Source organism: Durio zibethinus, chromosome 9 (genome assembly GCF_047325235.1).
Source record: "Durio zibethinus cultivar Kanyao isolate XHJ-2024 chromosome 9, ASM4732523v1, whole genome shotgun sequence".
NCBI lineage: Eukaryota > Viridiplantae > Streptophyta > Magnoliopsida > Malvales > Malvaceae > Durio > Durio zibethinus.
The window spans coordinates 4,381,430-4,403,321 of record NC_143170.1 but is presented as its reverse complement, the minus strand read 5'-3'; the positions used below and the strand labels follow the sequence as shown (position 1 = coordinate 4,403,321).

The window sequence follows — 21,892 nt, the reverse complement described above, 5'->3', positions numbered from 1 at the left end:
CATTTAGTTAATTAATCACATTAAAAATTGTATAATAGTAATTAAAAAATTTATATTTCAGATATCAAATTAAAAATTTTTTAAATTTAAAACTCATATTGAACATTTTACCATAATATTAACCCTGTATTTTATTTTTGATTTTGTTCTAAATTGTTGCATCTAGAAAAGATTTGTGGATATCTAAAAAAAAAAAAAAAGAAAAGAAAAGAATTATTGAAGTTAAAGTCTTTTTTTTTTCTATAAAGAAACAATATATTATGCAAAATGTCCAGCATTTAACAATTAAAACAGCAAATTTCAAAAAAAAAAAAAATGAAATAGCACAAATGAAACCTTCTTTACATGAACTACGACCAAACCATTATTGAATACAAGAGAACTTAAGTTTTTATTGAATGAGGTGGAATCCTACATCCTAGAGAGCGCCTCTTCTAATTGCCTCCACTTCTGCTCCAGTGTCCCAATGTATCCAATGGACATCCTCACCAGCCCTGGCGAAATACCGGCAAGGGCCTTCTCTTCAGCATTCATTTCACTGCTCGTACTACTACCAGAGCAAGACAACAGAGTCTCGTAGTAACCCAAGCTAACAGCCATGAACCCAAAATGACTGTAGTTCTGCAAGTGGTGCATCAGCCTGTTAGCTCTTTCTTCAGATTCCATGTCAACACAAAGAAGACCACCAAACCCATATTCCTTGTTGGCCATGGACTTCAATAGCTCGTGTTGAGGGTGATCCTCAAGGCCCGGGTAGATGACCCTGAGTCCCAATTTCTTCATTCTAGTCGCATAATCCATGGCTCTGTGGCAGTGCTCCTTCATTCTTAGGCCCAAGTGAGGTATCCTTTCAGAGAGTTCAAAGGCAACCTTGGCGTTCATGGTCGGGCCTAGGAGCATCAAAGCACCTTGATGAAGGTCCATCATGGAGTTCATCAGGCTTGCAGGACCACAAACAGCACCTGAAATTTCTCATTTTATTGGATTAACAAAATGCATATCTACACTTCCAGGATTCTCGGTCAATAATAGTTACTATATTCCAATATCAATAAACTGACTAAAAAAGCATTTATATTTCACAAGAACTAATGTTTTTGGCAATCTAGCTTTGCCTAGAAGTTAGCAAGGTAACAACATTAGGGCAAAAGATTATTAAAAACTTTTGTAGAAGGGATACTTAACTTTTCAACTAGAAATGTCAAATTTAAGGCCCTGAAACTTTAAGTTGGTATACAGAATTTATCAGAAAAATAAAAAATACAAAACACTTCACATGAACGCTTATCCATAAGAGGAAACGGAGGATCGAAACGCACACCTCAAGATAATGATCTTATCGGTGAAAAACTGAAAAATTAGAGAAATTGCAGGAGAATAGCCTTATCAACCATAAAAAGATAGCTAGAAAACGAAACTTTTGGACTATGGTAGACTATATTCATTTCCCATTTTATTTTATGATTAAGAATCCTCAATTCATGGTAGTATTTTTTTTTTCTTCTTTTCTTTTCTTTTGGAAAAAGCCAATTTTCATCGAAACTCTGAAGTCAATTCCTAGATTCAACCATTTAACTTGATTAATCAGAAGATTACACGTAATTGATGGCTCTTTTTCCAACCTAATAATGTGTGACTCGTGTACGGTAAATGACAAAAAAGAGACAAACAAACCTGCAATAACATCGGCCCCACCACTGATGAACTTGGAGATACTATGGAGAACCACATCAGCACCAAGCCGAGCAGGGGAAAGAACCATGGGAGCGAAGGTGTTGTCTACAACCACCATGGTTCCTTTGTCGTGTGCTAGCCTGCTTAGCTCCGGAATGTTGGCTACAGCGAGTGTAGGGTTCGACATGGACTCGAAGTACAAAACTTTGGTCCGTCCTTCGACGATGGCATTTTTCACCGCTTCGTGATCGCATATGTCCACGAACGTGGTCGTGATGTTACAGGCTCTGGGCAAGAAATGGGTTAGGAGTGCATAGGTCCCGCCGTAGAGAGTCCTCGATGCCACCACGTGTCCACCGCTGCTGCAGAGCTGCAACAGCACGGATGAAATAGCAGACATACCTGTAATCACGAAATCAAATTATTAACCATTAAATTGAAGGTTTTGATAATAATGTTTTTTAGATTTTTACGTGTGAAATAAAAAGTGAAAGTGAAACAGAAAAATTAATTACCGCTGGCAGTGCAATAGGCAGCTTCGGTTCCTTCCATGGCTGCCATCTGACGACCGAGATTTAAGACAGTGGGATTGAAGTGACGGCTATAAATGAAGAAATCACGATCAGGGCCGAGTTCACCAGCAAACATGCGGCGCATGGTCTCAGGTTCCATGACGGTGAATGTGGCGGAGGCCTCAATAGACATGTTAACGCCACCATGCTCACCGAATTCATGGCGCGCGCTGGCTAATGCAGCGGCAGGGTCATTTTCCCATGCTGGTGCTAGGGTTGATGTCTTGGCCATGAAAAGATCCTCCCCGTCAAATCCATCAGCCCCTGCAGCTCTCTTCTTTCCGGTAAAAACAAAGCCAGGGTTCTCTGTTTCTTCCATAATTAATTCTAGAGGGAACGGGAATCAAGATTGAACCAACCTCCAAGAAATCTTTCGCTCCTTTTTTTGTTGTTTGGGTTTTGTCGGTGGGGACGTAAATGGTAATGGCAAAATTGAAAGATGAAATAAAATTATTAAGGAGAAGGAATTAAAGAGCCGTCTGGGGAAGAGATAGACAAAATAGTTAGTGCTGCGATCAATAATCAAATTTAAATTTTGATAATTTTAATTATAAAAAAAGTAAAATATTATCTTATGTGACATTACCTAAACTTTTTCTTAAAATAAAATCCAGTGAATCTAATCTGTTTTTTATTAGGGATTTCGGAAATTTCCTATATACATTTACCTAAAGTTATAACCTCGTAGGGGTTACCAAAAATAAGGGTTACAACTTTTTTTTTTCCGATAAATGGGTTGAAAATTTTGGAAAATTTTACCATGTTTTTCAATTACTCAGTTATTTGTTCAATTTTTTAATTTTAACATATAATAATTTATAAAAAAAAAGGTATGTTTTTTTCTCATTCTACAAATTCTTTATTTATATGATTTGAAATTGAGATATTCAAATTAAAATATGACATTATTAATTATTTAGATGTTTGCTTATAAAGACTTTGTAGGTGATTTTTTTTGAATAAATAAATATTTAATTAATTCATATTAATTACAATATTACAATATCATATATATGCCAATTAACAATTTTTTTGAAGGGTTAACACGTATTTTTTTATGATAATATATTACACTTTTAATCATTCACCTTTAGACGATTTTTGATATTTTGATCATTAATTATGAAAAGTTAAAATTTAGTTATTAGCTTTATGAATTTATTTTTGGTCACCCAATTGTAGTTGATATGCTCCTGAAAAATTTTTCAATGTCTCATTGTCACATGACTTTATAACAATTTAATCAACAATTTTTTATTAAAATAATAAATTGTTATATTATTTTTGTTATCTATATTGAAAGATACTAAGATAATATTCAAATAAAGTTTTGAACTTTATTAAAAAAATGAGCAATCAATATTTTTAGTGCATAAAATTAAAATTATTATACCCTTTAAATTTAAAAAGAATATGATTAAAGCCAATTGCTAAATTTACTTGATTAGCATTACTTAAAAGTATTTGTAATCCAGCTCACTCAAATAAATTTAAGTATTTTAATATATTACATTAACCAATCAAGATAACTTAAATGAAATATTAAATATTAAATATTTTATAACGACAACATCCTAATAAAAATAAAATTTTGTAGCATTAATTTCATGTAACAAAATATTAAAAATATGAATAATTTCAAAAACATTAATAATCAAATTGTAAAATTTTCAAAGTTGGATTAAGAAAATAAAATTAAGAGATTAAAAATGTAATTTATCTTGTTTAATTTTCAAAACTTATTATGCTACACAAATAATGTCATATGATATATCGAATGTCAAAGCAATATCATATGACATTTTGACAAATGATACCATAATATTATGTCAGCATTTCGTTAATTAATTTCTAATAATTAATGATAAAAAAAAATTTCATAAATTTTAATGATCAAATCATAACTTTTCATAATTAGATTCTCAAAAATAAAAACTTGTCTAAACCTATAATTTACCCATCCCAACCCTAAAATTATTACCGACGCCTTCGCAACTCTCTTTTCACACACAACAGCTAGTAAATTTTTTTTAAGACAAATAAATATTCTTTAGTCTTCCAAAACATGCAGATAGATATCTGTAGGTATGTTTTTGACTATTTGGTCATAATTAGTGCATGGAGTGGAAAGCGTAAAGGAGAAAACTATAAAACCATATGCCAACATCAACAGTTCAAAAGGAGTCGGCACTTCTACTATTTATCTATTAGATTGGAGAAAGGCGAGAGAAGTAGGTAATCGTCAAACCAAATTTTAGTTATTGACGTTGCAATAAACTAACAGAGACGACATTTTAAAGGATGTTACAAACCCAAACACGTAGCAGTGTCGTATCAAATTGTTAGATCGTTTTTGTGAAGTCATATCTCTATTTTGACTTTTGATTATAACCAAAATTTGAATGAAATTAATTCTAACAAGTAATATTCTGTCATTCCGACTTGTATAATTCCAGTATGATTTTCTTTTCTTTACTTATCTGGCTTTGAAATTGTCTTAATGAGACATGATCCGCAACTACAATATGCCACATTTTCATTGATAAAACCCTGTTAGTTAGAAATTGAAAAGAAAAAAAAAAAGATATCCCCTTCCGAGAAAATTTGTAAACGCATCACGTTCCAAGTGGAAGTTTATCTGCCACTTCATCAAGATTCTGACAAGTGACAACCATGGGCGCATTCTATTTGCTGATAACAACGTGCAAAGTGTTCTTATCTGATCACCAGCAGGCCAGCACCTCATTTTTTTTTTTTTTTAAGGTTGAGTGTCTTCATCGATTCTGGATCATACATACAAGATGAACTCTTCTTATTTCCAGCTATGTACCTCCATACTTTCAAATATCCCTTCGAAGGAAAGAGGAGATATGAAGAGAAAAACACCGCGTAATTATTACTATTAACTTATAAACTGTATTACTATTTCCCATATTATTAGTAATCGGAAAGTGGAGATATGAAAGGTTAGGTATTTGAAAGAAGGGCAATCCTTTCATTTGGACCAAAGACAAGATGTCCAGATTTGACAAAGAAGAAAGCTGGGCTCTGGCAAATTCAAGGAGGACTTTGTCATTTTCATCAAAGCCAAAAAGAAATACTACTAATATTGTAATCATGATGGAGTATGTTGAGAGTAAGAATCATTTCGTTCTTTGTTTATACGTTGGGCACATGAATGAATCATGCTGAATTTCTGTTAAAAAAATAATATTGTAATTAGCTTCAATATATAATTTTATGGTTTAAATATGTATAGATACAAAGGAAATAAACAAACAAACAAATAAGATAAGGATGCAAGTGCAACAGATATATATATATATATATATATGTATAAATAAGTTTTGCATAGTCAGAAAAGATATGATAGTATAATTTTCCCTCTAATTCCACATGCTAATGTATATCCGGACAGTGACGATGATAAATAAAGTATACAAAAGAAACAAAAAAGGGTAAAACAAAATATACATGATAACTTATTTTTTGTGATATTTTGCATGTATAGACAATTTAAATGGCATCCAGTAAGTCGTTATAGCTTATTTTTCATGATTTTTTATCATCATATTGTAATCTCCTTTTTATAAAAAAATAAAAAATATGACAACACAAATCATATATGTTTTTTCAAATTTGCATTAATGTCTACATGAACATTTACAGAATTAATTCCAAATTTATTGGATCCACACTTCTACATATATATAGTTCTTTTCTTTTTTTTTTGAACCATCTATATTATCTCTATGAATTACATTAACAACTGAAATAGAACAAATGAAACCTTCATTACATGAACTACGACCAACCCCATTATTGAACACTAGATGAAAGAACTTTAGTTTTTATTGAATAAGGTGGAATCGTGCATAATAGGGAGCGCCTTTTCTAATGGGCTCCACTTCTGCTCCAGTGTCCCAATGTATCCATTGGGCATCCTCACCAGCCCTGGCGAAATACCGGTAAGTGCCTTCTCTTCATCAGTCAATTCACTGCTGGTACTACTACAAGAGCAAGACATCAGAGTCTCATAGTAACCCGAGCTAATCGCTGTGAACCCAAATTGACTGTAGTTCTGAAAGTGGTGCATCAGCCTGTTAGCTCTTTCTTCAGATTCCATGTCAAAGGAGATCACCAAACCCATATTCCTTGTTGGCCATGGACTTCAATAGCTCGTCTTGAGGTTGATCCTCAAGGCCCAGGTAGATCACCCTGAGGCCCAGTTTCTTCATTCTAGTGGCACAATCCATGGTTCTGCCACTGTGCTCCTTCCTTTAAGGCCCAAGTGAGGGATCCTTTTCAGAGAGTTCAAAGGCAACCATGGAGTTCATGGTCGGGCCTAGGAGCATCAAAGCACCTTGATGAAGGTCCATCATGAAGTTCACCAGGCTTGCAGGACCATAAACTGCACCTGAAAATTCCCATTTTATTGAATTAACAAAATATTGCCTACACTTCCAGGATTCTCTGACAATGATGGTATCCTTATCGGTGAAAATTTGAAAAATTAGTGAAGTTGCAGCTGCAGGAGAATATCCTTATCAGCCATAAAAAGGATAGTTAGAAAACGAATCAAGGTCATATTTTCTGTACAGAATAATATATAAAATAAAATGATAATTATTTTATTATATTTAATTTATATTTAAAACTATAATTTGATTATAAAAAAAATCAGCGTCTTTTTAATGTAAGATAATTAATTTTTTTAAAGTAAAAAAATTATTTTTAATTTATGAGATTGAATTTATATATTTTATTATATTTTTAAAAATTATATTAATAATTTAAACTATATAAAATTTTTAAAAAAATAATTTGATCAATAAATAAATTATTTTGTTATAATGTTTACACATATCAAATATAAAATAATATTATATTATATTATTTTATTTTATTTATAATATTATTTTATCTTATCATAATTTTATATATAATACATTGGCTTAATCTATTTATTAAAGTAGAAACAGGAGAATTTGTGTTTGAATAATATTTGCCTGCTTTGCAAGTTACCGGTACGTAATAGCATCATCATTCACGAGAAAAGTTCCCCTCCCCCACCCCCACTAGCCCTAAAAGAATTTTCCTATCCATTATTTAGAGTTTTATATTCATACCAGAATCATATTCGATCGTTTGCCTTTAATGAATCCGAACTTTTGGAACGTGCACGACTATATTCCTTACCCATTTTATTTTATGATTCTGAATCCTCAATTCATAGTATTTTCGGTTTTTCTTTGGAAGTGGGCAGTTTTCACCAAAACTCTGAAAACACATGTCATCGATGGCTGTTTTTCCAGCGTAAAAAAATGAGATTAATGTCTGACGCGTGTACCGTAAATGAGACACATACTACAAACCAACCTGCAATAACATCGCTCCCACCGCTGATAAACTTGGAGTTACTATGGACAACCACATCAGCACCAAGCCGAGCAGGGGAAAGAACCATACATTTAAAGGATTAATTTTCATAACAGTGTCGTTTGTTAATTGCAAGGTTGTTTTGTCGTTTTTGTGTGGTCTCTATTTTGACTTTTGTTTTTAACCAAAATTTGAATGAAATTAATTTTAACAACTAATATATTTTGAGAATTTTCAATTCCCTACGGAATATTCTTTCATTCCAACTTATGTAATGCCAGTATGATTTTAATTCCCTTTCTTTTCTTTTCTTTTCTTTTCTGGTTTGGATCTTGACTTATTCGGACATGATCTGCAACTGCAATATGCCACGTTTTCATTGATAAAACCTTGTTAAAAAATGAAAAGAGTGAGAAATTGAAAAAGAAGAAAAATCATATCCCCTTCCGAGCAAATTGTAAGCACATCACAATCCAAGTGGGGCTATGAATTCCTTCATCAAAATCCTGACGAATGAGAACCATGGACACTTTCTATTTGTTGACAACGATGGTGCGTGGGTGTTCTTATCTGATCAACCAGCAGGCCACCACCTCATTTTTTTTTTTAAGGTTGAGTGTCTTAGATCGATCCTGGATCATAAGTACAAGAGAAACTCTTCTTAGTTCCAGCTTTGTACCTCCATACGTTCATCTATCCCTTCGAGGGCTTAAAGGAAGGAAAGAAGAGTTTGTGATTTTCGTCAAAGCCATAAAGAAATACTACTAATATTGTAATTATGATGGAGTATGTTGAGACCAGAAATCATTTCCTTTTTTGTTCATACGCTGGGCACATGCATGACGCAACTTAAATTTCTGTCAAACAAATAATATTGTAATTAGCTTCAATATATAATTAATTTCATGATTGAAATATAGGAAATAAACAAACAAATAAAGAAAATAAATTCATTCAAAAATAAATAAAGAAAGAAGATAAATGATGCAAGTGTAAATGTATATATATATATATAGAGAGAGAGAGAGAGAGGAGGTATAACTTATATAGTGTTAAATTTTTTTTAATTTTACAAAATTTTCTAATTCTTAATTTTAATAGATCCAATTGATAAAATAAATAAGTAGAAATGAGAAAAAAACAGTTTAATCTCAACGCTTGAATCTATTAACATTAAATAATCATATATAATAGTATAATTTTGAATACAAAAAATTTTATATATAAAAAGAGATACATTTAATTTTTTTTTTTTTTTTTATCATTGATCTAAATAGTTAAGACAAAAGAATTCAAAATAGACGTGGATTTAATTTTGATCTAAAAGTTTAAAAAATGCAAAACTTACACTAATGTAAGTGATCCTAATATTCTTAATGTAAATGTGTCATGGGACATATTCTTATCAATTTTATTGATGTCAAGTAAAAGTTTATCTTATTTCACAAAAATAACTAATGATGTCAACTTGTTCGACTAAATAAAAATTTAATTAGATGCAAATAAATATTGAAGGAGTTGATTAATTATAATAAAAAAATAAAAAATAAATAATTTTTAATTATAATTCGGAAACTTTTTATACACTATGAACTTTGTAATTCTTTATCTGTACATATATAATAGCTGGTACCCATTATACTTGATGAATTTTTTTTGCAGCAAGTTTATCTTTCTTACTTCTTGGATAAATAAAATTGCCATTTAATCAAAAAAATATCTATGCCATTTTTGAATTTTTTTCCCAAAAAATAAACACGTTTGACAAGCCTCCATTATTATATTTAAATCTGTCATGTTAATATCGGTTGAATTCGACTAAGCTAAGTTTTTAAAAAGCATTTTAATATAATCATTGGCATATTTTCGTATATCCTTTTCTCTTCGATGAATGCTGGTATAGGAATTGGTCCTAAGAAAAGCCTCGATTAGCTTTTTTTCTTTGGGTTGTAAGCCCAATAAAAAACTGTCAGGGCAATGGAATCTGATATATAAATTTTTGTTAAATGAAGCCCATCTATTTGGCCCATATATTTGGTTGGCAAATAATTTATTGAACCCCAGTTTTCTTGGTCCTGACCCTCTTCATATGATTTTTTGATGATGATAAGTACTTGCTTGATCAGTTGATCTTTACTTCTGCTACCTTTAACTCTTAACAAAAGTTGGTTGATTCTAAACACTGGCCTGAACGAGTTTTGTGTTTCAGACTTTCACTTAAAAATAGTGAACTTTGGGCTGTAGCATGCCATAGTTGCAGGGCCCGACGGCAAGAACATTGTTTACAGAAGAAAAAACCATTGGTTCACGTTTGGACACTGGATAGCTGACTCAGCGATTCTTTTTCTTCTCCTCCACCTTTCGTTTGGACACAAATTCTAGGAAGATGATAAAGCTCAACGTTGAATATGGGCAAAGTCAAATTGAAAAGAGAATCAACGGCAAAGAAAGCGCAACTTATGGTATATTTTATCTTCACTTTTGTTCTAAGTTGTTGCATCTAGAGAAGACTTGTTGAAGTTCAAGTTTATATTTTCCTTTTCTAAAAAACATTATATTACGCAAAAGGTCCAGCCTTTAACAATTGAAATACCAAAAATAAAACCTTCTTTACGTAAACTACGGCAAACTTATTATTGAACACGAGATGAAAGAACTTTAGTTTTCATTGAATGAGGTGGAATCGTGCATCCTAGATAGCGCCTTTTCTAATTGGCTCCACTTCTGCTCCAGTGTCCCAATATATCCAATGGACATCCTCACCAGCCCTGGCAAAATACCGGCAAGTGCCTTCTCTTCATCATTCATTTCACTACTGGTGCTACTACCAGAGCATGACATCAGAGTCTCATAGTAACCTAAGCTAACCGCTATGAGCCCAAATTGACTGTAGTTTTGCAAGTGGTCCATCAGCCCGTTAGCTCTTTCTTCAGATTCCATGTCAACACAAAGAAGACCACCAAACCCATATTCCTTGTTGGCCATGGACTTCAACAGCTCGTGTTGAGGGTGATCCTCAAGGCCCGGGTAGATCACCCTGAATCCCAATTTCTTCATTCTAGCGGCATAATCCATGGCTCTGCGACTGTGCTCCTTCATTCGTAGGCCCAAGTGAGGGATCCTTTCAGAGAGTTCGAAGGCAACCTTGGCGTTCATGGTCGGGCCTAGGAGCATCAAAGCACCTTGATGAAGGTCCATCATGGAGTTCACCAGCCTTCCTGGACAACAAACAGCACCTGAAAGTTGCCATTTTATTGGATTAACAAAATACTGCCTACAATTCTGACAATGATAGTTACTATATTCCAATACAAGAAACTGAAACGGTACTAAAAAAAAGATTTTATATTTCACAAGAACTAATGGTTTTGGCAAGTTTGTTTTGCCTAGAAGTTAGCTACTAATAACATTAGGGCAAACGATTATTAAAAGAATTTGTAAAAGAGACACTTTTACTTTTCAACTAGAAAATGTCAATTTTAAGGCCCTGAAATTTTAAGTTTGTATACAGAATTTATCGCAAAAATAAAAAAGACAGAACCCATCACATGAAAGCTTATCCATAAGAGGCAAAGGAGGATCGGAATGCACACCTCAAATCCATGATGATGATATTATCAGTGAAAATTTGAAAAATTAGTGAAATTGCCGGAGAGTATCCTTATCAGCCATAAAAAAGATAGTTAGAAAACCAAACTTAACTATTTTTTAAAGTTTTTTTTATCCAAAGGATCGGAGAATTGGGATGATAAGTTCGAACTTCTATCTTACATGTCTTGTTAAGCTTTCTTTTTAACACTAGGCCAATAAAAGTTTAACTATTCCTTATATCATCATTCACGAGAACATGTTCCCCCCACTAGCCTAAAACATTTTTCCGATCCATTATTTATAGAGTTTTTATTTTCATACCAGATATCTATTCGTTTGCCTTTCATGAATCCGAACTTTTGGAATGCGGAAGACCATATTCGTTTCTCATTTTATTTTACGATTATGAATCCTCAATTCATAGTATTTTCTGTTCTCTCCTCTTTTTTTTTTTTAAAAGAAGGCATGCAGTTTTCATCAAAACTCTGAAAACAATGTCCTAGATACCACTATTTAACTTAATTAATCAAAGGATAAAACGTCACTGATGGCTCTTTTTCCGACGTAAAACAATGAGATGATATGTCAGACGCGTGTACCGTAAATGAGAAACATACGACAAACAAACCTGCAATAACATCGCCTCCACCGCTGATGAACTTGGAGATACTATGGACAACCACATCAGCACCAAGCCGAGCAGGGGAAAGAACCATGGGAGCGAAGGTGTTGTCTACAACCACCATGGTTTCTTTGTCGTGTGCTAGCCTGCTTAGCTCCGGAATGTTGGCTACGGTGAGTGTGGGGTTCGACATGGACTCGAAGAACAAAACTTTGGTCCGTCCTTTGAGGATGGCATTTTTTACCGCTTCGTGATCGCATATGTCCACGAACGTGGTCGTGATGTTGCAGGCTCTGGGCAAGAAATGAGTTAGAAGTGCATGGGTCCCGCCGTAGAGAGTCCTCGATGCCACCACGTGTCCGTCGCTACTACATAGTTGCAACAGAACGGATGATATAGCAGACATACCTGTCATCACGAAATCAGATTATATATTACCACAAAATTGTTGGTTTTGATAATAATATGTTTTAGATTTTTGCGTGTAAAATGAAAGGTGAAAGTTAAACATAAAAATTATTTACCGCTAGCAGTGCAATAGGCAGCTTCGGTTCCTTCCATGGCTGCCATCTGACGACCGAGATTTAAGACGGTGGGGTTGAAATGACGACTATAAATGAAGAAATCACGATCAGGGCCGAGTTCACCAGCGAACATGCGACGCATGGTCTCAGGTTCCATGACAGTAAAGGTGGCGGAGGCTTCAATGGACATGTTAACGCCACCATACTCACCGAATTCATGGCGCACGCTGGCTAATGCAGCGGCGGGGTCATTTTCCCATGCTGGTGCTAGTGTTGGTAACATTGATTTCTTGGCCATGAAAAGATCATTCCCCTCAAATCCATCAGCCCCTGATGCTCTCTTCTTCCCTGCAAAAACAAAGCTACGACTTTGGGATTCTGCCATAATTAATTCTGAAGGGAACGGGATCAAGAATGAACAAATCTCCCAAGAATCTTTGCAAGAGAAGGAATTAAAGAGCGGATAGGTGAAGAGATATAGGGTTGGGAAGCTATATATAAGCAAAGAACTGAGCGAAAATGGTGGAGTTTTAGATTTTGCAAGAGATAGTATCAAATGAAATATAAAAAGATTATCGGACGTGGCGTTACCTAAATTTTTTTTCTTATCAGTCGAAATTAATGCCTTGCTGACCATATGAATCAACTACTAGTCTTATTCTACGAATTCTATCCCTCTTATATAATTCGAAATCAGTATATTCAAATTAGAATATCATATTATTAATTATTGACAGATCTGCTTATAATGGTTTTGTAGGGTTTTTTTTTTTTTTAACAAATAAAATATTTAAATATATGATTGAATTTTTTTTCACAAAATAATTATTTTATTTCATAAATAACAATTATTTTTCCTTTATGACTTAATTTTAGAATTTTATTCCTCATAAATCCATTCAATTAAAAATAAGATTTTGTGATATATATGTTGATAGTTTAAAATGTGGTGTATCTCACATTAAGTAAAAATATCATTTATATATGATTTAAAAGAGATTATTTATATTACTTAAGTAATTGAGTTAAATGCTAGAGTGGACTAAGTTATTTGGGGTTGTTAGAAGTTTTTCTAGTGGGTCAAATAATTTTAAAAGTTAAAGATAGGCACTTTAGGTAATTTTTTTATTTCAAAATATTACTAATCTGAATAAACATGTTTGAACAGAGAAAAATATGATAGTTCAAATAAACATATCTGAACAATAAAATATAACTATTTAAATAAAGTTTGTTTAAACAATAAAACATGATTATATAGAATGTCATGACTTTTTGAATTAGTTTAATTGTTGACTGTTTATTTGTTATAAATAATTTTTTTTGCTTGACCAATTTTACTACTTCTAATTTAGAGGGTTTTTAAAATTTTATCGTATCCTATGGACATAATTGTCTTTAAGATAATATTTTTTATGTCTCAAAACCATATTTTTTTTATTTTTTTTGTTTTCTTAAATTTTCTAACAATATATATATATATATATATAATTATATATATGCTATTATAAAACAATCTTAATAAGGCTTTCACATGGATGACTCACATACTGAAATCCTCATCAGTTAAAGGCTCAGAGCTTAATTAATATTACATGAAGTATGCTGAGCAGAAGAATCATTTCTTTCTTTCTTTTTTGGTTCATACTTTGGGCACATGAATCATGCATGATGCAACTTAATTTCTGTCAAAGAAATAATATTGTAATTAGCTTCGATATATATTTTCATGGTTAATTTAAAATATATAAATGTACAAAGTAAATAAACAAAGAAAGAAAGAAGATAAAGTTGCAAATGCAACTGATATATATATATATATATATAATTAACTACCTAACTAGTGCTTTGCATGGTCCAAAAAAGAAATGATACTAAAGTTTTCCCTCTAATTCCACACGCTAATGTGTATGAATAGTGATGGTGATAAATAAAATATCCAAAAAAAAAAAAAGATAAAAATTGCAATTTCAAGTAATAAAAGACTCATGTGAGTACTTTTCCCCCTCATTTTCCGACTATACGTATAACCAACCTGAATTCTTGAAGTATATTAAATTAAATTAGGCAATGCAAATGCCAAAAAACGACTAAGTCAAGATGGTAGATGGAAATATATAAGAAAGAGAACGTTTTAGCGATGAGCTATAATAATAGTATAATTTTGGAAAAATTATAATTGGATCGTAGGAGAGATACAGAGACGTGTGCGTCGATGGGCTGCAGCAAATTAGCAAAAGAAACGAGACAATTGCATAAAGCCACTAAGGCTAAGGTCTAGCTCTAGATGCAGCAGATCGGAGGGTTAGAACCCAACCACGTGGTGTCTTTTCGTTGGATATAGGCTCAGTTTTTCTTCAGCTTTTTTTATTTATTTTATTTTATTTCGTTATTATGTTTTTTTTAATATGATCAAAGACTCATGAGTATTTCCATATATAATATATGGAAAATTGGGAAACCAACTTCTAGACCATTTGTCATGATAAATAGTAAAGTAGATTGGCAAAAAAAAAAAAAAAACTATGCATCAAATAATGGGTTATAAATGGTATGTACATTTTACTTTTTCATATTTTTCCAATCCCTAATAACTGAAAACATGCATTGATATCATCTCCGAAGGGACGTGAGTAGGCCCAGACCTCCATCCATCATCTATACATCCATGATCTGCGCTTAGGTTTTATAAATTTTGCATTGTGCCAGACATGTTGGTGTCTCCGTAGATATCCATCCTCCTATATAAGCTCAGACGGACACAAACAAAAACAACATGGTTCCGTGCCTTGGACTTCAAAAGCTATAGTCATATCTGGTGATAAGCTCGTAGAAGTTAATTTCAATATTTTTCTTCTTTTTCATTGAAACCTTGTCAATCATATTATTCAAACAGTATTCCTCTTTACTTTATTAATAAAATTTTTTAATTAGAATAATATTTAAGTATTTGAATTGTTATGTCTACTGTTGATTGTCATGTCAGCAACAACTTTATCTGTCACATTATTATCCGTAAAATATAAAAAGTAAAATTGAATGAAAGAGAGATTGGATTCTCAATTTCACACTCTCTACTTCCCTCAAACCTTTCCATCTCTCTCTCTCTCTCTGTTTGACTCTCCCTTCCTTCCCTTGTATACTTTATTGATTTAGGGTCGAAATGCACCCCGCGTGAAACCTATAATACCCCTATCTTTTTCTCTGTAACTGGCCAGATCAGCCACCCAGCTTTCAACAGCCAGCAAGCATCTCAATCACCCAACCGGAAAGAGCATCAATGTTATTCAATGATATAAATAATGTATAAATGTCATGTTTGATTTTTTTTTTTTTCAAAAAAAATAAAACACGTTTGTGATTAAAAATATAAAGTTATATATCCTTCCTACCTTGGTATTTGGAAATGGTCTGGTCCCCGAACAATAATTAATGACAATTCTTCATATATTTTTAGATGCTTTGGAAGTTTCATACACAAACATCCATTCCTTGAGTCAAAATTTCCATGCTTCTTTTAACTTGGTAGACACGTTTTTGGTTAGACTAATACAAGTGTGAAATTGACTTCCAAAACGTCCAATTTCATACTCAATAATCAATATCAATTTGTTTTTTTTGTAAAAAAAAAATTTTAATCGATAAATTATTTAATTTTTTAAATTAAAATAAAATATATCATATTTAATAATTTAAAATAAATTATTATTATACATTTAAAATAATTTTAATAAATAATCATCGATAAAATTCAAACCTAAATTTTTTTTGTCAATAATTAATTTAACGAACCCGAACCCCTTATAGGTAATCAATATCAACTTTGAACTTTTGCAAAATCACCCCGGTCAAGACACAGTCGCTTCCCAAGACTATTCGTTAGCAAATCAATTTCGATTTGACTATTATAGCCAAAAAAAAAAAAAATACATAGTAAATCAGATGGAGATGAGTCAGAATGTCAGGTCAGTTAAGCTTATTAAATCCAGTTCGTCATAGTCTAATCTCCTAATTGGAAGTGAATAATGATTTTAACAGAAATTTTATCAACTCCATTTCAAAAAAGATAAGGAATCAACTTTTTTTTATGCTTGGAATTCATGAATATTCATGCTCTGGTGATGAAAATGGCAGTTGGTGTGAAGAGATAAAACATCCACGAGGGGTCAATTTTCCTTTATATAAAAAGGATATAAGATTCTGTTTTTGCAATGGGAATTTCCACATTTCTTATGGATATTCAACCTGGACAGGAAAAGGTTGTCGATAGGGTAATCAAGCACATCACGAAACCGGACTTTGATATCTACCTTCTCTTCCAGGATGCGATGCATAGCAACCTGCTAGATCATTTTCTGCTCTTCTGGATGGTACGGTGACATTGTTAACATTGCACATAAAAGCAATATCAGGACAAAAGCAACAAATTAAGCAAATGCAGAAAAAGATGATCCGGCGAATTGAGAAACTTCATTATTTAGTTCCTCAAAAAATTAATTGCACCTATCAAGTATCAAGCATCAAGCATCATCAGGTCATCATAAAAATGGGATTCGATTTTCAGCTGTGATGCAGCAGCTACAGTAGCATGAAAATAAAGAATTGGCTATGCTACATTGAACTTAATGTTACAATCAAATTAGTAATACCGAATAATATGGCAGATCAAGCACAGATGAATTTGCAAATAATTTACCAGCTATGCTTCCACGTGATGCAAGCCTTCTGAACTATGCTGCACAGCTTCTGAGTCACAAGAAAATCTAGCAGTTTTGGATGCATTTCTTTCCAAATGCTCGAGAAAATCCATTACCACAGGGTCAGTCCAAGAAGCTCCTAGAGGAGCCTCAGCACCCGCAACCCACCCTAAATGCCCACCTTTAGGTGTCACTATCAACATGCAGTTTGGATTTTCCTGAGAGAGCAAGCATAATCTTTTATTAGATACAGCAATTTAAAACGAAGAAGAACATTATTTTCACAGGATTACATTCTTTCCATGCAGCCAAAATGATAGATGACAACAACAGTAGCTTAAATTAATTTGCGCATATCTGATGTCATGTGGTCAAATTTAAAATATATTCCCACTGATCCAAAGAGCTGAGGAAAGCTGTTCAAAACAATATTCTGAATTGAAAGAATTTCACTCTTATTTAATGATACATAGCTCCCGGATTTACATTGTCTGATCAGCAGATATATTATAAACTTGATATTCTCAAAATGTACTGTTAGAATTTTGAAGAGAATAGAGCAACTACCAGATGTCAATATCTTGGAAGGGGCAAAACATTTCAACATTTTTCTGTATCACTAACTGGCTACGTTGACCGCATACAGATTTCAGTACGAACCATAAGAGATTTTGGAAGCTCAACAACAACAACAACAACACACTAAGACTTATATCCCATATTCTGAGGTCGGCTGTATGAAAAACCAAATAAAAAATCAAATTAGGTTGTGGTTTGAATCCTCTTGTGCCACTCATTTCTATCAACAACCACATTTTCATCTAATTCTTTAACTATCATATCGTTTTTTATTACTTGCATCTATATCTTTCATGGTCTACCTCTAGATGTTTTGATCTCTCATAGATCTAGAGACTCAATTCTCCTAACCGGTGCGCAGCTAAGCCTACGTTTTACATGTCCAAACTATCGCAAACATCCCTTTCTCATCGTCTCTTCAATTTGGACTACCCTTAATTTTTCTCGAATCTCTTCATTTTTTATTTTATCTCTTCTAGTCTTTTGGAAGCTCACATTTGCCAAATTATTAGTTATTAACAAACACACTAACCTCTAGTAATTATTCATTGAAAATGACACACAGCGCATATGTATGTTCCTAGAAACAAATTTAATAGCAGCAGAATCTTGAACTTCTTTTAGTTATGGATGTTCATTCCATTGCCAAGAAATATTTGGGATGTTCTGCTAAAAGTCTCAGGAAAAATGAGAGAACCTTGTAACTATTTCTCAAAATTAGAAAAAATATCATGATACTTCAAAATCTACTTGTGTAATGTCCCATAGCAACGAATATTTGAAGAGAAAGAGAATAACTAGATTCATGCCTGATGAATAGGATGTGGTAAAAAGGGATGTGATAAATTATGTTGAGTTTTGTTCAAAGGAAAAATCCCTGGCCTTATATTATCTTAGAATGAAAGTTTGATAAAAGAATGTAGATGAGAGCTGGAAGAAAAGACTTCGAATGGATATAGGAGTATTTCTGTCAGCCATATATGGTGAGAATCACCCATGCTATAATAAAGGTAGGCTTGTGTCTACAGGTGTAGTCCAGTCAACGAGAATGCTTAAATAACACAGAAGCAGTTTTGGTTTATTATCAAGTTAGAAAGCTATTTGCATGTTGTCTTTGAGGATTTACAATGATTTAAAATCAAATAAAAAACAATAGCTCAATAAATTAGAAAGCAATCGACATACCTTGATATCTTCTCGAGGAATTGCCCTAGAGGGTGCAATTGGATCATTTGCAGCCTGCAATAGCACATTTTTAAACACAAGTTGAATTTAATTTCCATTTCAAACATACCTTCGAAACCCCAAAAGAATGAAACTCCTAACTAAAAGATGAGCTATACAATATTGGAACATTGAAGCTAGCCATGCAAATCCAATGCTTAAAAACAAGTGTTACACACAAAATTCATGTAACAAGGACCAAAGACTACTGCGAGAAGTGAAGAATCAAAATAACATGTACTAGAGCTATGAAATTCAGCTCTGACAATTCAGTTGAGCTGCTTTCACTCTCATAGCTTCTTCAAACAGCAAGCTCTGGACTTGAGAATATGAACAGATGACTAAAGACATCCAATCTTCTAGATTATGCAAAAAATTTGAGATTACACATTGTAAGAAGAATCAATTTCAGTAAAGGTATTAGGAATAAAATGAAAGATAACACCCCAATCCCTAATGTTTACCCGAAAGATTAGTCCTTCACTGGACTTCAATTGATTGTTATAAAAGATTTCTCACAATAATGTTGCTTCCTCTATTACCAGAAAAGTGGAATGGACTAAACAAGAAACAAATAAAACTAAGAAAATTTGATAATTTTCTTTTCTTTTAGTAAAACAATCTGCTGATGCTGAGTGTCAATTTTCTTTTCTTTTAGTAAAAGAATTTGCTGATGCTGAGAGTCAAAGTTTAATGTATGTCATATAAGATAGCAACATCATAAAGATGATATTGAACAATATAATAGTAACTAAGAAATTCAGGAAACGTATTTTCAAAATTGGCACAAATATGTCACCTGGATGCAGAGCAACGGTCTTTGAACATGTTTTATGGAATCAGAACTGCTTGAATTAAAGTAGTACTCATCCGCTGACTTGAAACCAAACGAAACTGCAAGGCAACGTAGAAAGATTTATAAGCAAATAATGTTTCATTATGGACCCTACCTCCCAACCCCAATCTCGCCCCCTTCTCTTTTCAAAATGAATATCATAGTTAAGAGCATGCCCCGTGTTAATCCTTCATCGAAGTCCCTGACAGATTTGGCATTAGCAGCTAAGCGAATATTAAATTCACCCTCCATATCTTCAAATAGGAGAGCATGCCTGTAGAACACAAGAGATTCAAATGAAATTCTGAATACTGGGATACCACGTTGTTAAAAGTGGTGCTCAACTAAAAGCATCTTATAAGAGGATTACTTCTGGAATATTTTACAGAGGGCTCTAGCAAGAGCTTTATCATAAACATTGTTAAAGCCCTTGTGGAAGTCCTCATCAGCAATGACCAAATTGAAAGGATTACACAATGACACAGCACCAGAAAGAGGGCAAGTGTGAGATTCCTGCAAGAGGAACGCAGTCAAAGGACAGATGAAATGGACACATTGCTGTGATAAAATGCAAGCAGAACTGGAACCAAAAAAAAAATCTAACATTAAACATAAAAAGTACAAAAAATTTTTCCTCCAAAGCAGTGAACTTAGAGCAGGCCGGCAGCAAAATCAGATTAAAAACAACTACTCAAGGCATATTTTAGTGTCAACCTGTGCATACCAAACATTAGGGTAAACTGACTGTAATCTATCCCTACAATGCTTTACCCTGATTGAAAAGTTGGAATTTCCAAATGGATTCCATTCAAAGTTATAATGAAGTGCTCAATCAAGAATCATCAAGACCTTTTCCCCTATCTCAAGTTGTAAAAATCTTTTCTTAAACCAATGAAATGAATAAACTTGACAGACAAAAATTATTCAGAGGAGTGCACTGCCCCAATAAAATACAAATACGTGAAATCAGAAAAAAAAAAAGATAATTAGTGAACAATGCCAATAACAACTTCGTAAAAAGAAGAAAATAGAAGTTTCTCATAACAAATAAACAAACACATTTCTACTAATGACATCAAAACTAACCAACTAAAGCAAAAAGTTTCATCATAAATGAAAAAAAAAAAAAAGAAACAAATATGCACAGTTATGCTGCTGTCTTACCCGACCAAGATATCGAACAAGAATATTTGCACCAAGAGACCAACCAACAGCATACAAATTAGCTTGCGGGTATCTAGCGCCAACATGTTTCACTACTTCACGCGTGTCTCCTAGAAACGAAGCTGAGTAAAACTGCATATATAATATATCAATGTCATTCTAATAATCAAATCAACATTCTCTTTCTTTAAAACAATTTTTAAAAAATCCAATCTCCGAAAACTTTTCTTATTAAAAAAATTAAAAATGAAACAGCAAAAAGTGAAAAATAAAGGAAAGGATTATTATTACCTGGGGAGTGGTAACTGGACTACCTCCACAACCTCGGCTATTGAAAACCACAACGCGCCACCCTTTACATTTTGCTTTAGTTAACATATGTCTTACATATGAATCCTGGCTTCCTCCAGTCAAACCCGGCTAAAAAAAAGTCAAAGTTTCTTGGATTAACACAATTTATTTATAACACTATTTTCTAAAAGATGGTTGATTTTATGTTACCAGTAAAATTAGGATGGGAGAATCGGAAGGAAGACGGTGGTCGTCGCCGGAGACCCAGTCGAGGGCGACGGAGCCGCCATCTTTGACTTGGAGGCACTCTCGGCGTAGTCTGACTTGGGGAACGGAGCGGAAGAAGGAGGCGAAGATGGTCTCGACGTGGCGATTCCAGGTGATGAGGGGGAAAGGATTGTAGGGCAGGCGGAGGGTGGTGTGGAGAGCTTGGAGGAAGCGATCACATCCGCCGCCTATGACCTCCAGGGATGGGTGGTGATTGGGCATTGTTAGTTTTGTGGTTGTCCTGGTGATGTTGACGTGGCCGGCGGTGAATGGAGGACGGATGTGGCGAGAACGAGAGATAGAAACTGTGGAGCCCAAAGAGAGTTGGGCCATTGCCTTTGAGGACAAGGAGAGGATGTTCAAAAGGGCAAAGTAAAGAACACTCCACGGAAGACAGAATCAGAACCGTGTGCTTTTATTTGTCAGTGTCTAAACAACGTCATTTTCTTATACTTCCGTGCCACGCGTCTCAC

The 21,892-nt window shown here is 33.4% G+C and overlaps 3 protein-coding genes, 1 long non-coding RNA gene and 1 pseudogene across 7 annotated transcripts; all 5 read right to left on the bottom strand.

The window, feature by feature from the left end:
* Positions 1-213: 213 nt before the first annotated feature.
* On the bottom strand, positions 214-2,661 carry LOC111308047 (methionine gamma-lyase-like). The gene is made up of 3 exons (XM_022906401.2): positions 2,190-2,661; positions 1,675-2,076; positions 214-962 (listed from the first exon to the last, which is right to left on the bottom strand). The coding sequence occupies exons 1-3, from the start codon at positions 2,563-2,565 to the stop codon at positions 412-414; spliced, it is 1,329 nt and encodes a 442-aa protein (XP_022762136.2). The 5' UTR covers positions 2,566-2,661; the 3' UTR covers positions 214-411.
* Positions 2,662-5,853: 3,192 nt separating this feature from the next.
* On the bottom strand, positions 5,854-7,293 carry LOC149516735 (methionine gamma-lyase pseudogene; annotated as a pseudogene).
* On the bottom strand, positions 5,854-8,639 carry LOC111308026 (uncharacterized). Its single transcript, XR_016345064.1, has 2 exons — positions 7,626-8,639; positions 5,854-7,549 (listed from the first exon to the last, which is right to left on the bottom strand). It is a non-coding gene; the product is annotated as an uncharacterized LOC111308026 (long non-coding RNA).
* A 1,502-nt stretch (positions 8,640-10,141) lies between these two features.
* LOC111315809 (methionine gamma-lyase-like) lies at positions 10,142-12,826 on the bottom strand. The gene is made up of 3 exons (XM_022917834.2): positions 12,363-12,826; positions 11,845-12,246; positions 10,142-10,861 (listed from the first exon to the last, which is right to left on the bottom strand). Exons 1-3 carry the CDS (start codon positions 12,745-12,747, stop codon positions 10,284-10,286), a joined length of 1,365 nt encoding a protein of 454 aa, XP_022773569.2. The 5' UTR covers positions 12,748-12,826; the 3' UTR covers positions 10,142-10,283.
* A 3,681-nt stretch (positions 12,827-16,507) lies between these two features.
* Positions 16,508-21,752, bottom strand: LOC111307983 (embryogenesis-associated protein EMB8-like). 4 transcript variants are annotated; one of them, XM_022906373.2, is made up of 9 exons: positions 21,363-21,752; positions 21,153-21,281; positions 20,862-20,993; positions 20,068-20,210; positions 19,874-19,971; positions 19,662-19,756; positions 18,824-18,877; positions 17,059-17,277; positions 16,508-16,725 (listed from the first exon to the last, which is right to left on the bottom strand). In XM_022906373.2, the coding sequence occupies exons 1-8, from the start codon at positions 21,750-21,752 to the stop codon at positions 17,062-17,064; spliced, it is 1,257 nt and encodes a 418-aa protein (XP_022762108.2). In that variant the 3' UTR covers positions 16,508-16,725; positions 17,059-17,061. The 4 variants fall into 4 exon arrangements, with proteins under 4 accessions (XP_022762108.2, XP_089621704.1, XP_022762100.2 ...); XM_089765578.1 differs by having other exon boundaries at positions 16,508-16,722; XM_022906365.2 differs by lacking the exon at positions 16,508-16,725 and adding an exon at positions 16,811-16,940.
* Between the last annotated feature and the right edge of the window lie 140 nt (positions 21,753-21,892).